Genomic DNA, 16,201 nt, shown 5'->3' on the forward strand with positions numbered 1-16,201 from the left:
ATAATGGTGTCAACGTGTATGTAGCTTGTAGAATCGGTGTAAGTGAGCGTAAAATTAGCACATGCCTACGAACCGAGTAATAGATGAAATAAAGACAAATGTGTACCATCGTAAGGTTACGAATGCACACAAATAATTTACACACAATTATATGTACACTGTGTAATCCTTCTATCATTATGATACCATATAAGTGATTCAATTGAATCGGTTTGTATGATATGATTATTCCCACCGAATAATGAAATCTTTTTTTAATTTTTATTATATAAATAATAAAAATTAAAAACATATACTGCTTCTTGAATACCGAACATTAATATTAGCCCTATTTCAGCTGTGATTTCACCGGTCCCATGGTGTAATGGTTAGCACTCTGGACTCTGAATCCAGCGATCCGAGTTCAAATCTCGGTGGGACCTGGATTTTTGGCAATTTCAATCGACATTTCACCTTCTTATAATAATTCCACTTTTTATCAATTGAATATATTTATGTAATAGATATTCCGTTCTTGTGTTAAAAAGAAACGATCAATCAACAATCGCACGAAAGACTAAATAATATTTGGCTAGGATCAATGGCCTGGAGTTATAGATATATATGTAGATGTATGTGTTTTTGTGAAGGCACAAGCTTACGGATATACATCCTAAAGTAGCAAAGAGGTTTTCGTTTTTTTATTATTTTTCAATATTGAACCTTAATCATATCAGAAATAGGTATAGGTTCGTATTTATGGCTAAATTACATACATCGGTTTTATAAGGATGATGTCAGTAATTTAATTTGGCTATCGACTTTATAAACGTGACTAGATATTTTAAACAGGAACAAACCGTTTGTTGAAAATATATTTTTACCATCAAACAAATGGTTCCTGCCAGTAACCAATTTTAAAAATACTAAAAGATATAAAAATATACATAAAATTTCATAGATAGATGTTACATTGTTTACATTGAACACACACGAACTCAATATAGTGTAGTTTACACGAATGATCTAGGACTGAAGCAGCGTGTGGGCGTGTGACTTTAAAAGGGTGGAATAATTTATTTACAGTATCTCGACATTGTCTTTGTTTAATCTACATACCTAATAAAAATCGTTATTATTAAACGAATAACATGCTCTGAGTTGTGCAGGCACAGTTAGAAATCGTAAATCTTATCCGAAACTTGTAGATTTAAGCCCAGGTGAGCGCCACTAAATTTTCATATGCTTAATTTATGTTTATAAATCACCACGCTTAGCGTAGACCTGTTGCGAGAAAACATAAATCTGCCTCATATGTATCCTCCAACCTGCATTGCTTCAGCATCGAAATCCTCCTCGAGACGAGAGAAGGCTTTCATTTAAAAGCTGTTATTGACTGAGCAAGTGTAATCGTGTATAAATAATTTGCAATCATAATAAAAATACTATGAAATACTTACTAAAATATTTAAATAAGTTCTTCGCAAAATAAATCTTATTGAAACTTTTTTTACGTCATTATTTCTCTGGAAAAAATATAAGTTGAATATTTAACTAGTATAATATTTCACGCACCCACTGCGGCCGAACATGTACAACGTTTATTCCTTTTTGGAATACGTAATTTTCACTCCACTTGAACCTGTTAGTTTCGTTTTGTTTTAATCAGATCACAAAAGTATTAAGAAATAATAATTACCATTCTTAAATATTTATATTATTCTCATAATATTTTTATTATTATATTATAAATAATTGTTTTACGAATATTATTAAAGTTTACCTTTATTGAGTAGTTGAACTATCAATACGTCTAATTACCTTTATTAGTATCAAGAAATTTTGTATATTAGTCGGCTTATTTTTAAGAAATAAAATAAATGAAATTCACTAGAAAATAAGGGAGGAGTGAGGTATATAAATATATAAGTGAGTAATATATATATCTTGTAGTAGATTAAGTATAGACGGAATTATAGGCTAGGCAACATATTTTTTTAACTAACATTATCAAAGAATATTTATTAAGGAATAAACCTTCATCTTTACTTTACCTGCGTTAAGTCAGGAACGATAGCTAGTTGTGTATTAGCATTAGCATTAGCAGCCCGTAAATGTCCCACTGCTGGGATAAAGGCCTCCTCTCCTTTGAGGAGAAGGTTTGGAGCATATTCCACCACGCTGCTCCAATGCGGGTTGGTGGAATACACATGTGGCAGAATTTCGTTGAAATTAGACACATGCAGGTTTCCTCACGATGTTTTCCTTCACCGCCGAGCACGAGATGAATTATAAACACAAATTAAGCACATGAAATTTCAGTGGTGCCTGCCTGGGTTTGAACCCGAAATCATCGGTTAAGATGCACGCGTTCTAACCACTGGGCCATCTCGACTCAGTTGTGTATAGTGTATATTATTAGTTTTAAAGACAAAGTGACAAAGGTTTGTAATACCTTGTATTTTAGAACTTTGTCATAAATGAAACACATATTGACAATAAACATATTATGAAAATGTAGGAATATATCTTTATGGAAGGATTGTATGATAGGAGAATGATTATTATTACATCCAACCTAATTGCATTGATCCATTAGCATTATTCGGTTATTATCATAGTATTATCTCTAACGTAGTTTAACTTTAGTGTAGTAAAACGTAAATTGAAATTAATTTATAGAAATAAATAAAAGATGTTCTATGCGATTAAATATTACAATAAAGATGAAAAAATATCGTATTGGTATTTTTTATTTTCTTTTATTTTATTGAAGTCCATAGCATATATGTTTAATATATAATAATGAATCACATAGTTATAGCATAGCTAGCTATATAAATAACACATATTATTTAGAAGCATTTATTTCAATTGTATAAATTATTTACTATAATATGTAGTTTTAAACATATACAAACCTTTAAATCGTGAAAATTTGAGCGGCGATGATGTATATTACATAGTAGGTTCATACATATTCATAGAATATAATTTATTTGATTTTGAAAAAGAACAAAATGTTTCGAATTTTGTTGATAGATCTCACTTGTACCCTTTTCTATAAAACGTGGAATTATCGTCTTTGCATGTTTTGTTCGTATAGAAATGCTAACCCTTTCATAATAGCTCACGTTTCCAACGCGTAATTATTCCGACTAAAAACTAAACAGTCCAAATATTTGTCTCATCGTATTTCGGGCCTTGTTCTCCAAATATTACGGTCCTTTAATAAAAACACCGAAGGAATGCACAAGTATTGCAAGCATCCCAGTCGGCTGCCCTTTATGTAATCAATTAAGTGAAGTATATGAAAATTATCTTGTAAATTCGCAAACAATTAATGTAATTATAAAAATAATACAATCTAAGTATAATACATGTAATAAGTATGCGTATTAATAGCATATCATATTCGAATTATTAATTCTGTCTCGAATATTATCAATTAATAATGAATATTGATAAAAACAAATGTTTAGTACATTAATTTCATTGTTTTTCTTAATTTTAGTATGTTCACGTGAAGAACTTAATCCTCACTTTCATGGCGCTAGTGTCGCGGTCCCATGGTGTAATGGTTAGCACTTTGGACTTTGAATCCAACGATCCGAGTTCAAATCTCGGTGGGACCTTAGTGGGAAAACCTTTTGTTTTTCTTTATAAAGAAGTTATGATTTAATTAAATGTATTTGAACAACACTTTTTTCAATAAAGCTTTAATATTTACAAACAGTTTTTCACTCAACTGTCCATTTGGTTCGACGATTAATACCATCAAACTCTAAGCATGGCTTGTTAGGTAAATTACACAATGAACGGCCTACCGCCGGCGATTCCCAGAGTCGACGATGACATAGGTACGCTATGCTTGTTCCCATCGGCATGGTACGGTAATGACCGAGGCCTGAGTTAAACTCCGTCAATTTTCATCGTCGGCATTCAAAAACGAGGTTAAATTAAAGTGATTTAAGATTTACTGCGAATCTCATAAATTTCCACTAAAATATTATGATTGTGACATTATACAATGTATAAAAGCATACTTTGAAGTTTTTCAGGATGCACCATTACATTTAAACGAACATATTTCGTAATTAAATCCTAAACGACGAGCTTTCGTAAAAAGCAGTTATAATTATATATAGATCGTTTAACATATTTTTTTCTGAGACCTCTAATAAAAAAATGTACAAATATTAAATAAAAGGAATATTGAGAGAGACGCTTAAAATTCTTATACCGAATTCTTTAGGTTGTAGTTCGAAAAAGGTCCAAAAAGAATTTCCAAAAAGAAACTTCAAATCATCTGAATGTTTGTATTGGCTTATTTTCACTTGTTGATTACAAAAATGATTGGCAAAATAACTGCAAATTTACGTCAAATCCATAAATAATGATTTTTATCCAACATGGATAATGTTGGATAAATATCATACAAATTTGTTACCATTTTTTGCCGCATTAGTCATTTTACTCCTTAGCAGAACCTATACGTTTAAATTAGCATAAATTACTAATTTTCTGTTCCTGAATTAGATAGTCAATTATTTATATACATCAATAGTATATAATTGTAAAGGTTACTAGCTTAGCGTGTGCTTATAAACATTGGAAACGATACGAAAATTTTAATAACCCTTTCTTGGGATAGGAATATTAGGAAAATAATGAAACTAAATATATTTTTTTTTCAGATTTCATACTAACTTCACCTATGTGTAACTAACTCAGTACATATATCTATATGTCGTAGTATGATATGATCAATTGAATTTTCACGAAAACCCTTAAGGCTATTGCGAAAACACGAACAACTAGGCAATGGTGAAAACATCGATTTATTTGACCGTGGAACTGTGGACCGTGACCCAAAACCGACTTTGTTAATTCTAAATCTTCTTATCGATCTTACCCCAAAAGTGTTTATTTAAGAAACAATATATCTAGATACAAGCAATTTACGTAGATTTATACACAATAATGACAGTAGCTACGTCTAATTATATAGTATCACTATAGACTTCAAACTTGCATTCTGATTTAAATGTATGTCGAATAGCAATTTAAGAGGACACTAAATTTATGTTTCAGCTTGCAAAACAAATCATAAGATTGTTTCAGCGATTAGAATGTACACCTAACATAGGATTATAATTGTCTTAATGATTAATGTGAAACAGTCTTAAAAAAATATAGGAATATAAAATATATCTACCCCTGGTATTGAAGTCAAATCCTGATAAATAAAATTATCAAAAGAATATGAGGCCGAATTACCAAAGAGTTTTGAATAGTAATAACCGAATACTTTTACTTGGTAATCGGATAAGTGTAAACGTACTTGACGAATAGTGCAACTTTTTAAATAAATTTTAAAATTGTCTTGTTTTGGGATTTATTTGCCACGATGTTACCCTCCTCTATCTTCGTATATATGAAAAAAAAAAATCGAAATAAAAAAAAATCGCGCTATTTGAGTAATTAAAAATCTTTAAAAGTATAGAATACTACTTATAAAAATCAAGGATCTTTGCCTCTTCCCTTCTTATATATTTTCGAAGTATAATTTTCAGTTTACCGCCTACTACGTTTAATTTTAGTAGTACCGCTTTTTCGATAGGAAGTGATTTGACGACTCAGTGCTACCGAAGATGCAGATACGTCGCTGTCTTGATTTGTCTTTTAAATTTGAAAATAACAGCATAATTATAATTATTCATTAAAATTTTAAGAGAAGATTTTACTATTGATATTTTTGTCAGACAGTAAAATGTCTTATATAAATCCGGTTTCGGCGGCATGGTTTAAAGTGGGCTAAGCACATCAACATAAAACGTCAAGCTCCACTATCCCGTAATCCCGCTGTAAAGTGTCCGATGCAAATACTTAACTGTCGGCTACGTGTCGCACAAAATAAAAAGTTATTAGTGAATGTTACCAGTAATAATTAATGATTTGTATTTCAAGGTTTTTTTTAAACTCTCAGTCAGTCTCAGTCCTCATTTAGTCTTACGTTTTTTTTAAACTACTATCCCTAAATTTCCGATGGTTAAAAACTAAACAAATAAAACAATTTGATTAACAGATATAACAAAACTAATTGGTAAACTACTGTGATCTTACGAACTTAGTTGATATAGTTTTATATTAAAATTATCAAATTAATACTTGTTTATCAAATCACGATGAAAAAACTTTATTTAAAGATACATTTTCAAAAGTACTCCTGCATTGTTTCATCGTAATGTTTGCATGTAAGACAGGTATACGAAAGAAAAATGCTTTAGCTATTTATGTAAATAGCAATCAAATAAGTAGTTCGTTAAATAAATATTAAAAGTTGTAAAAAATTGAATCTTAACACTATACATACGATGAGAAATAAAATTATAATGAGTTTTCTTAAGAACTATAACAAAATCAAATTGTATCTAAATAAATATAGAAACGAAATATATTAAATAAATATATTATAATAATTATTATATTAAATATAATGTTTTTTCCATATTTCACTAATGAAAAGAAAATATTGTCGACGTATTATTGTAAAATTTAGTTATACTAACTAAACTAGTATAAATAAATACATAATATCCTAATAATATATATATCCGGTTTTCATGGGTACGCCACTCCGAGGTCCCGGGTTCGATTCCCGGCCGAGTCGATGTAGAAAAAAATCATTAATTTTCTATGTTGCCTTGGGTCTGGGTGTTTGTGGTACCGTCGTTACTTCTGATTTCCATAACACAAGTGCTTTAGCTACTTACATTGGGATCAGAGTAATGTATGTTATTGAAGTAAAATTGTTTCATTACGCTCAAATAAATAAAACGTAAATTTTTCATAGCAATTACCACTGTGTTTCTGTATACTTAATGTATTGAAAAAATGTTGTAGAGCAAAAATAATAGCTGGTTAGATAACACAAAATGTACTTAATTGTCACCCCTCCGTAGAGCTATGTTGTGGATTGCTTCGAATTTCATATTTGCGGACTTTTATTTATTAAAATTACCAGATCTAACGGGTGGAACTAACTAATTTATTATACTACTTGGTAGTAGGGATTTGAGCAAGGTCGTCAGCTTGGGTCAACCACACACTCATCACTTATTCTATCGCATAATATCACAATTTAGTATTGTATATGTATTCTGGCATAAACGGTATGTAGAATAATTACATGCATAAGGGACATAACTTCTTACTTCTCAAAGTTGTCGCATTAATGAATTAAGGGGTTAGAAAGCGTGCATCTTAACCGATGATTTCGGGTTCAAACCCAGGTAGGCACCACTGAATTTTCATGTGCTTAATTTGTGTTTATAATTCATCTCGTGCTCGGCGGTGAAGGAAAACATCGTGAGGAAACCTGCATGTGTCTAATTTCAACGAGATTCTGCCACATGTGTATTCCGCCAACCCGCATTGGAGCAGCGTGGTGGAATATGCTCCAAACCTTCTCCTTAAAGGGAGAGGAGGCCTTTAGCCCAGCAGTGGGAAAATTTACTGGCTGCTAATGCTAATATTGCTAATGTGGATAAAACTTCTTACAGTGCTAGTGACTATCAAAGGTCATAATCAATTACCATCAGGTGTCACAACTATTAGTTTTAAACATTCTCCAAATAAACAAATTTTGTCATAATGTGGGATTCTCACAAATATTGTCTATAAAAATTAAGGATTAATTATTAAATGTAGAGTCAAAGTTACGCACACTGGTTTAAATTTTAATTGGAGTCTGTTTTAGACTAAATCCAAAATAAATTATCACATTCATGTTTCCTTTGTAAACGTAATTTCATTCGAAGCCTTTTAGATTTATATCAAAATAAAATTTAATTATAAATATATCTTAAAAATTATCTTAACGTGCTTTTTGCTTATTCTGAACATTTAAAATTTCTTTGTATATAAATATTCAACAACAGCTCTCAATTATTAATCCCAATTCTATTTTTTTCACCAGAGCGAGTATCGTTTCGCGGGAAGTGGATACGCTCGGGCCCCGAGCAGCGGCCGCGGCGGCGGGCTGTGCTCGGCAGCGCTAGTTGGCGGAGCGCTGTTCGCTGCTGTTGCTGTACTGGCTGTCGCTGCACTCGCTTTCTACATGGGCGCTCTACGCCCTGATAACGGGGAACGTAAGATATAATCTATTTATATATGTAAAATTTTATAATTACTCATAATATTATGTTAAGTAAATTTTGTGAATATCAAGTTTTCTTATGCAGTTTCATAATTAAAATGATTATGATGTTATTTCAATGTTTAATTAATATATTTACTTATTTAGAAATGGTAAACATTGTGTCGGTTTGGTTCGACCTAATTTTAAAATATTTATTAATTTTCAGCAATAATGACATTCGAAGGCACGTTACGTGTAACGCGAGGGGATGTGTATGGAGGAGTACCCGGCAGCCCGGCGTGGCGCGAGCGGGCGCGGCGGTATAGCGCTAGTTTACGCCAGGTGTTTGCTGCACCATCATCTTTGAGACAGGCCTTTGCTGGAGTTCTCGTAACTGGCTTCGGTGATCGGCGTCTCGATGTACACTTTAGATTATATCTTGATCGAAGAAAAATACCAAGGTACATTTAAAGTGTAGACCATTAAGTATTTAAATTTTTCTTGAAAATATCATCGTTAATTTTAATTTTAGTTGACTGGCAATAAATCAATACAGAATCGTTATGGTGTGCGAAAAAATATGTTTGTACATGTATTGTATGTTTTGACTGTTGTCTGTCTTTGTATGCATCACATGTAAAATTATGTTTTGCGTACAGATTGACTCATTCAATCTTATCGAATCACATATAATGACCCTTATGGTCATAAAACGTCAGAGGATACACAATATATCTATTTCTATACATAACAGAAAACGTTAATATCGTTTTATTACACTGAGATATAAAACTACTAATTTCATGACAAATTGGATACCATTTTCCGTCATCACAAGAACTAGTATCTATTGCTGTTTTCCTTGTACTTTCTTTATTAATTATTTATTAATTTAGTGTTTAAGCTTTAATTTTTTTATAATCATTGTAGTTCTGTAACAAACATAGAAGAGACTTTAAAAAGCATATTAGTTCAAGATTTACTTTCAAAGCACTCAGCATTTGGACAAATCAAAGTGGACACGTCAAGTATTATCATTAAGAGGGATTTAGAACATACATATCATTCTGAACAATATGTAAAAGAAGCAATGAATGAAAGCATGGCAATTAACAATGTTAAGGTTCAAACACCTCCAAATATGAAAGACAAAACCTTGCAGAGTCGAATAGGTGTCGTCCGCAAAACAACGATAAAACCAAATCAATCTTCTAAAAATGGCGATCCAGATGAACCTGATATCGATACCGAAAATATACCAGTAGTTCAAGGGTCATTTCAAATAACTAAAACAGAAGCAGACATAACGGAAAATAAACACAGCGTTAATCCGTCCCGAGTTGAAGAAAAAGTAAACAGTAAAGGTTTTTCAACTGCGAGAACAAGTACTACTACTAGATCTTCAACAACAAAATCTCCATTCCGAGTCACTAACAAATTTTCGACTACTACGGCAAGAAATCGACCTCTAACAATTAAATCAACATTAAATATTAAACCAAAGATTGAAGAGAACCCTAATAAACAGGCAGAATTAAACACACGTAAATCGGTGATTTCGACAACGACAACAATGAAATCAACTTTATTACCAAAAATTACGACAACATCGACAACAACAATAGCAACAACTACAAAAAATGTATCACAAATTTTATTTGATCTTCTTACAAATGAAAATCATGATAAAGATTTGCCAAAAATTGATACATTATTTACTGTTCCTCATGTAATCGATAACGAGCCATGGAGACCTATAACAAGGCCATATTTTGAAACCACAAGCAAAGAACCACTATCTGAAGAACCAGTAACAGAACGAGGTGCAAATGACAGAATCGGAGTAGCAGAAGTTGTTGAAGATGCGTCTTTATTAGAAAGTATGCTAAGTCCAATACCTCCCGCCAAACAAAGAGACAAGACTACACGCAGGCCTTCGGGATTGTACAATATAGATCCCCATTTAGGTGCTGATGTGTACATTCCTAGTCCAGTTTACACTAGTTTTACTCTTCCTGCTTTTCTACCATCACATAAGAATATGGAAACTCTCGGTTCAAGTTTTCCAAAACCTCATCCTTTGCCGGTTGACAAGATAAGTAGTGTTGTCGAAATACCAGATGATAAACGTCACGTTGATGATAATGAGGGTAAACCTATCGAAAGGCCACCTAAAGACAAAACTACATCTGTCACTATCAATGTTATACAATTTGACCAATATGATAACAGTACTGAAAAAGTGTCTATAGATGGTATGTCGATTGTTAAAAAACAAAACACAACTACAGGTTTCATAAAAAATACAACAACAAAAAGTACAACGAAAAGTGACGAAATAAGTACCACTCCTATTGTAGACATTTCGACAAATAAACCTTTCGATAATCAAACAAAAGATCATGGAAAAGAAAACACTACTAAACGCCCAAATAATAAGGTATCCATAATACCTTCCACTGGTTCACCACATCACACTTGGGAACTGGTGAACACTTCAACAAACAATAATGATACTACACTGAAAAATTCACCTCATAAATACTATAATGACACATTACAAGCGATAATAACAAAAAATGAAGCAGTTATTCAAAATACAACTCCTAGATTTCCAAGTAAAATTGCTATTTTGCGAAATTTAACGGATATCATAAAAAGATTTTCTCAAAATACATCAGAAAAACAAAAAGAACATTCAACACAACATACAATAAAAACAAGTACTGAAACAGTAACTACAGAAGCCGAAAACCGTCATATCCAAAATGAAATGACGGTAAGTACAGAAACCGAAAACCGTCATATTCACAATGAAATGACAGGATACGTAGAAGTAGTATCAGATGAAGAACTTGAGACAACTACCGCTAGAATTATAACTTTAATGCCAGCTAAATCAAATTTAGGCTTCAACCGGCCCCTACGACCTAGGCCGAAACCTGAACCACAAGGAACGAAAGAAGATAAACGCAGTTTTTTAAATGAAAATTCAGAAACAGAATCACTACTTGATCATGAAAATATTGAAGATGTTATTCATAATTTATCTGAAACTATTCCAGAAGCTTCAGAAGTCGTAACAACCTCCACGAGCATGAATAATGTCAATATAGATAATATTCATCGAACGAATAGGAGTGCCGCCTTCAGAATGCCAGAAACAGTCGGTAATCCTTCAAGTGGAAATAGGCTCCCTAAATCTAATGATGATTTACTGTATTCAAGTAGTGATAATTTTATAAAGGACGTGTTGGAAAACACTAACAAATCACAAATACCAGAAGGAACTTATAGAGTATCATATCATGTGACGGGAAGCGTGAGTACGAAACAAGCAAACAAAACACAACAGCTGCCAGCGTATGAATTGGCTTTAGAACCAGATGTCGTACTAGAAATACCTGTAAATCAAACCACTTCTTTAACGGCAGATAAACTACGACAACTTGCAAGTTTAGCAACTATTTCGAATTTTAACAATAATAGCTTATTTCGAGCCCCAGGAGGAATCATTTCAACAAAAGCGATACCATCAAGCTATACACTAAATTCAGCCGGATTTAAAATATTGACTAAAACGTATAATAAAATGCACTCATCAAAACAAGATGAAAATATTTTCGACAAGCCGGAAAAATCATATAGTAAACCTCAAAAATTCAAAGATGAAGTATTTGAACAAATTGAAATAGGTAAGAAACGTTATTTTGGCTTAATAGTTACGATTTATTTTGAATGATCATAATCTTATTAGGAAATTATGTTATTTGTACCTTTCAGAACAGAGTTGCAACAACGAAACATCTTTTTTATGTGCTAGCGGTGCATGCATTCCTGTCACATCGCGATGTAACAGATTATTGGATTGCCCCGGCGGGGAAGATGAACGGGCGTGTTCGTGTGCAGATTATTTAAGGGCTGAGTTTTCACAATCAAAAATTTGCGACGGGTTTGTTGACTGCTGGGACTATTCTGACGAAATTAACTGTGGTACGGTATTATTGTAATTTTGAGATTAACTTTAAAAAATTTAGAACTGACGTTATTCTTTTTGCAGAATGGTGTGAAGAAGGTCAATTTGTTTGTTCTAATGCGCGGCAATGTGTAGAAATGACAAAGGTTTGTGATGGAACACCAGATTGTCCGCTCGGTGATGATGAAAAGAGTTGTGTCGCTTTAGGTGATAATATAGACGACAATGAGGTCATTCCTTATAACGAAGAAGGTAGACAGTTTTTAATAAAAACTACCATTATTCTTAAATTTAATTTATTAACCGATGTTAATAGTAAGGTGTTTTAATTTACAGGGTTTGTTATGGTGCGTAAGCGTGGTGTATGGGGTAGATTATGTGTTGAAAACTTCGATGATGTAGTAACGCAAGCACATAGCACTCTTAAATTACCGGATCTAGGCAGAGCTGTTTGTCGAGCCATGACTTTTCAGTAAGTAATAAAAGGACTCGTACAATTATACACTTGTATATTTATCATTAGATTGTATTAAAAAGTAAAGTGAAAAATATTTTTTCTAAGAAAGTCGATTTCTGAGCCCAGAATTAATCAAATGTTCCAGTGACTCTCCTTGGGTACGCGAGGCACGAGAGGGTCGGAAGGCCAGTTCTGTAGGATACTGGGAAGTGTGGCACAACGCACACGCGCGCGCAGCTGACACACGTCTCACATTTAAACGGTCATCGTGCGCCCGGCACCGTGCTTTGCGAGTTCGTTGCAAGGACCTAGAATGTGGCATCCGTCCACATGCAGATGCACAACAACCCAGGTATGTACTGACATACTAGAAAACATACTCTCCAATATATTAGAATTTGCCATCTCAAAACCTTTTTCATGTTAAAACTTTTTAACACGAAAATATACACAACGTCTACTGCCTCGAAAATCGTAAACATATTAAAGTTAAATTGAAATAGGTATATACATATATACTAAACTATGTACTGAAAAACGAACAATAATAATTAATTACACATAATAACTCACCAGAATTCATACCCTCATTATATTATAAAAATAATTTAAAAAAAAAGGAAGTAAATGAAGTTCAGTACCTCGCATTTATTTTATGTGGCGAGGTACGTTGTATGGGCATCGGTGGCGTTGTGTTGGTTAGGGCAGTTACTCACGAGCGCGTGCGGTGGGGCAGGGTGGTGGGCGGCGGCGGCGCAGCTGCAGGCGCCTGGCCGTGGCAAGCGGCACTCTACCGCGACGGAGACTTCCAATGTGGTGCTACACTCGTTTCAGCTCAGTGGCTGCTCTCAGCCAGTCACTGTTTCTATCAGTAAGTATACTTGATTTCCACATATTAATTCAGTTTTAATCGTTTCAAATTAAAATATCTTAGATGACTAAAAAAAAGAGTATGCCCAGACATGTATTTTCTTGACTTTCTAGTAACCAGATTGAAGTTTTTTTTAATTCAAACTTTTATTTTGTTATAAATAACGTATAAAATGAATACAAAAAATATAACAGGCAATTTTATTTTCTCTCAATATTCCAAGATAAAATTAAATGTTCATAATGATAAAACTTGATTTAAGGCAACTCCTGTTTTGTAAATAATATTTAATTTGGTGTAATTTTTTATTATATTATCTTAGAGCAACAGAAGCTCACTGGGTGGCTCGTCTGGGCGCATTGCGTCGCGGTGCGTGGCCTCGTGGACCCTGGGAGCGAGTGGCGAGAGTGCGTCAAATAGTCTTGCATCCTCGATACGCACCACGAGGTTTTAGGAACGACATAGCGATGTTACGCGTCGACCCGCTGCCGTTGCACGCCCGTTTGCGGCCCGCCTGTCTGCCTCCCCTGAGGGCCCAGCCGCCCGCTGGACACCACTGCACGGTCGTTGGATGGGGTCAACTTTATGAACATGAACGTGTCTTTCGTAAGTCCTCTTGTATGAAATAAACCCCAATTCAATTTTGAACTTTTGCGACGTTTTTCGTGACAATTTATTTTTAGATAGTGGAACTTATTGCTACAAACTATTAAATACTTGGTAAAATAAGTCGTAAAGACAAATTATTGGGTAAAAAGGAGTAAGAGAAGTTAGATTTTACTTTACTGAAGAACCCATTAGTCAGAGAATAAAATGATCAATTTAAATTATTCGACTGTTCATTATTTCTGTTTATTTTTATACATTAGCGGATACGCTACAAGAGGTCGAGTTGCCGGTGATCTCAACGGCAGAGTGTCGACGACGAACACGACTACTGCCTCTCTATCGTGTCACTGACGACATGTTTTGCGCGGGCTATGAGCGCGGTGGACGTGACGCGTGCCTCGGAGACTCAGGCGGACCTCTCATGTGCCAGGTACACTTTTATTTGTGATCAACTTAGTTTTGAATGATTAATCAATAATTTAAATAATAAACTTCATAGGGAGGGAACCTTCAACGAAACAAATGTACCTCACATAAATTTTGCATCGCAATTTATTTTGTGTATCATGTCGACAGGAGGCTGATCGGTGGTACATTTACGGGGTGACAAGTAACGGCTACGGATGCGCGCGTGCCAACCGGCCCGGCGTCTACACGAAGGTATCTAATTACATCGAATGGATAGACAGTGTCATGGCTACTTTCACGCCCGAGAAAAACGAAACTTTTCCTTCGAGCGACGAGCAATATTCCAGTGAAGATTTCTACTCAGACTTGGAAGCAGCAGAGAATAAACGAATCATCCACAAAGTATATGACTCTTGTAAGGGGTTCAGGTGTCCACTCGGTGAATGCTTACCGGCTTCTAGCGTTTGTAACGGATTTCTAGAATGTTCCGATGGCAGTGACGAATGGAAATGCAGTGAAAATTCGAGTAGATATAACCCAGATTGAGTCAATACTGTATATATTTAATATAAGCCAGTAATAATAGAATAAAGTTATTCAATTTCGACTGATACTACATAAGTAGAGTGTAAGATATTATATGCTAATTACAACGCAAGGAAAATTCAAGTGAGCTGATAATCTGTAATTTTTTTTTTATATTAAAGATCGTGTACGCCATGAACAACGGGCTTGTATATATAGCTTTAATTATTGTATTGCCCACTCTGTTGCATTGATTATGCTACTTTAAAATATTTATTTAAAAATTATGGACAACCTTTTCCGTTTGAGTTAACAGTTCAAATGGACGATGTAGGCCATGAATAAACTAAATTTGAAATTTATTTTGTTTATTATTTCTTTTCTATTGGTAATAAGTAAACGAGTAGGGGGGGGGGGTTTAAAAATTAAAAAATCATTTACACTTAAAAATTATTTTAATCTTTCCACAAATAAATTAAAATATTTCAAAATAAGAATGGCATAATAAATAATTACAATTCTTATTATCGATGTCATAATGATTACGAAACACAGACTGATTAACAATCGCTTCTTATTATAATACTTCCATTAATACAATTATTAATTATTACATTAATCAAATTAAAATAAAAAAATGTAGCAGATGTCCTGTTATAAAACATTATCAGAGAACGATCATATAAAATTAATATTAATTAAAACAGTTACTTAGAAAGTAATGTTAGAGAAAGCTCCGACGAACGACGTATTTTCGGGGTTTTATAATCACTCTATTCAGTTACAAATAGTCAAATTGAAAAATGCAACTTCCTAATTAAAAATTTCGAGACATTCACACTCCTTAATTAGCCTAACACTAGTCCCGTACCGAGCGGTACTCCGAGCTGACTCCGTCCGAACTCTAAAAGAAAAATATTGAAACACGAATAAGCGAGGAACATCTTAATATTCACATAAAGGCCAGTAAATACTTGAACGATAGTTATTTCTACGTCATATTTGATATCTTATATTTCTAGGATCGAGAAAAATGAGCAAGAAATTATTTACGAATCAAAAATTAGACTGATCAGGATGACCGGGAAGTCTCGTCGTAACGTTACTTTATCCACAAGGAGATTTTTGTGCATTTCGTTCCAACTCGAGGCGGGGTTTTATCGGGTGAAGTAAGAGGTCTAATCCGTGCCTAGTATACGTATAGCTTGCCTATTGAAACGAACGTGCCTCGCG

At 33.6% G+C, this 16,201-nt stretch overlaps 1 protein-coding gene and 2 non-coding genes across 3 annotated transcripts in view; all 3 read left to right on the forward strand.

Moving 5' to 3' along the window:
• Positions 1-15,222, forward strand: part of LOC125066116 — a 48,082-nt gene extending 32,860 nt beyond the window's left edge. The window contains exons 3-13 of the mRNA XM_047674039.1: positions 7,961-8,132; positions 8,349-8,583; positions 9,053-11,817; positions 11,906-12,115; positions 12,183-12,350; positions 12,435-12,570; positions 12,701-12,907; positions 13,292-13,426; positions 13,749-14,032; positions 14,296-14,465; positions 14,612-15,222. Of these exons, the coding sequence (XP_047529995.1) occupies positions 7,961-8,132; positions 8,349-8,583; positions 9,053-11,817; positions 11,906-12,115; positions 12,183-12,350; positions 12,435-12,570; positions 12,701-12,907; positions 13,292-13,426; positions 13,749-14,032; positions 14,296-14,465; positions 14,612-14,989 (4,860 nt within the window). The 3' untranslated portion in view covers positions 14,990-15,222. The remainder of the gene's footprint in view (positions 1-7,960; positions 8,133-8,348; positions 8,584-9,052; positions 11,818-11,905; positions 12,116-12,182; positions 12,351-12,434; positions 12,571-12,700; positions 12,908-13,291; positions 13,427-13,748; positions 14,033-14,295; positions 14,466-14,611) is intronic.
• On the forward strand, positions 351-422 carry Trnaq-cug. Its single transcript has one exon. It is a non-coding gene; the product is annotated as a tRNA-Gln (tRNA).
• Positions 3,543-3,614, forward strand: Trnaq-uug. The gene has a single exon. It is a non-coding gene; the product is annotated as a tRNA-Gln (tRNA).
• Positions 15,223-16,201: the final 979 nt, after the last annotated feature.

This window comes from Vanessa atalanta, chromosome 1 (genome assembly GCF_905147765.1).
Source record: "Vanessa atalanta chromosome 1, ilVanAtal1.2, whole genome shotgun sequence".
NCBI classification, from domain to species: domain Eukaryota; kingdom Metazoa; phylum Arthropoda; class Insecta; order Lepidoptera; family Nymphalidae; genus Vanessa; species Vanessa atalanta.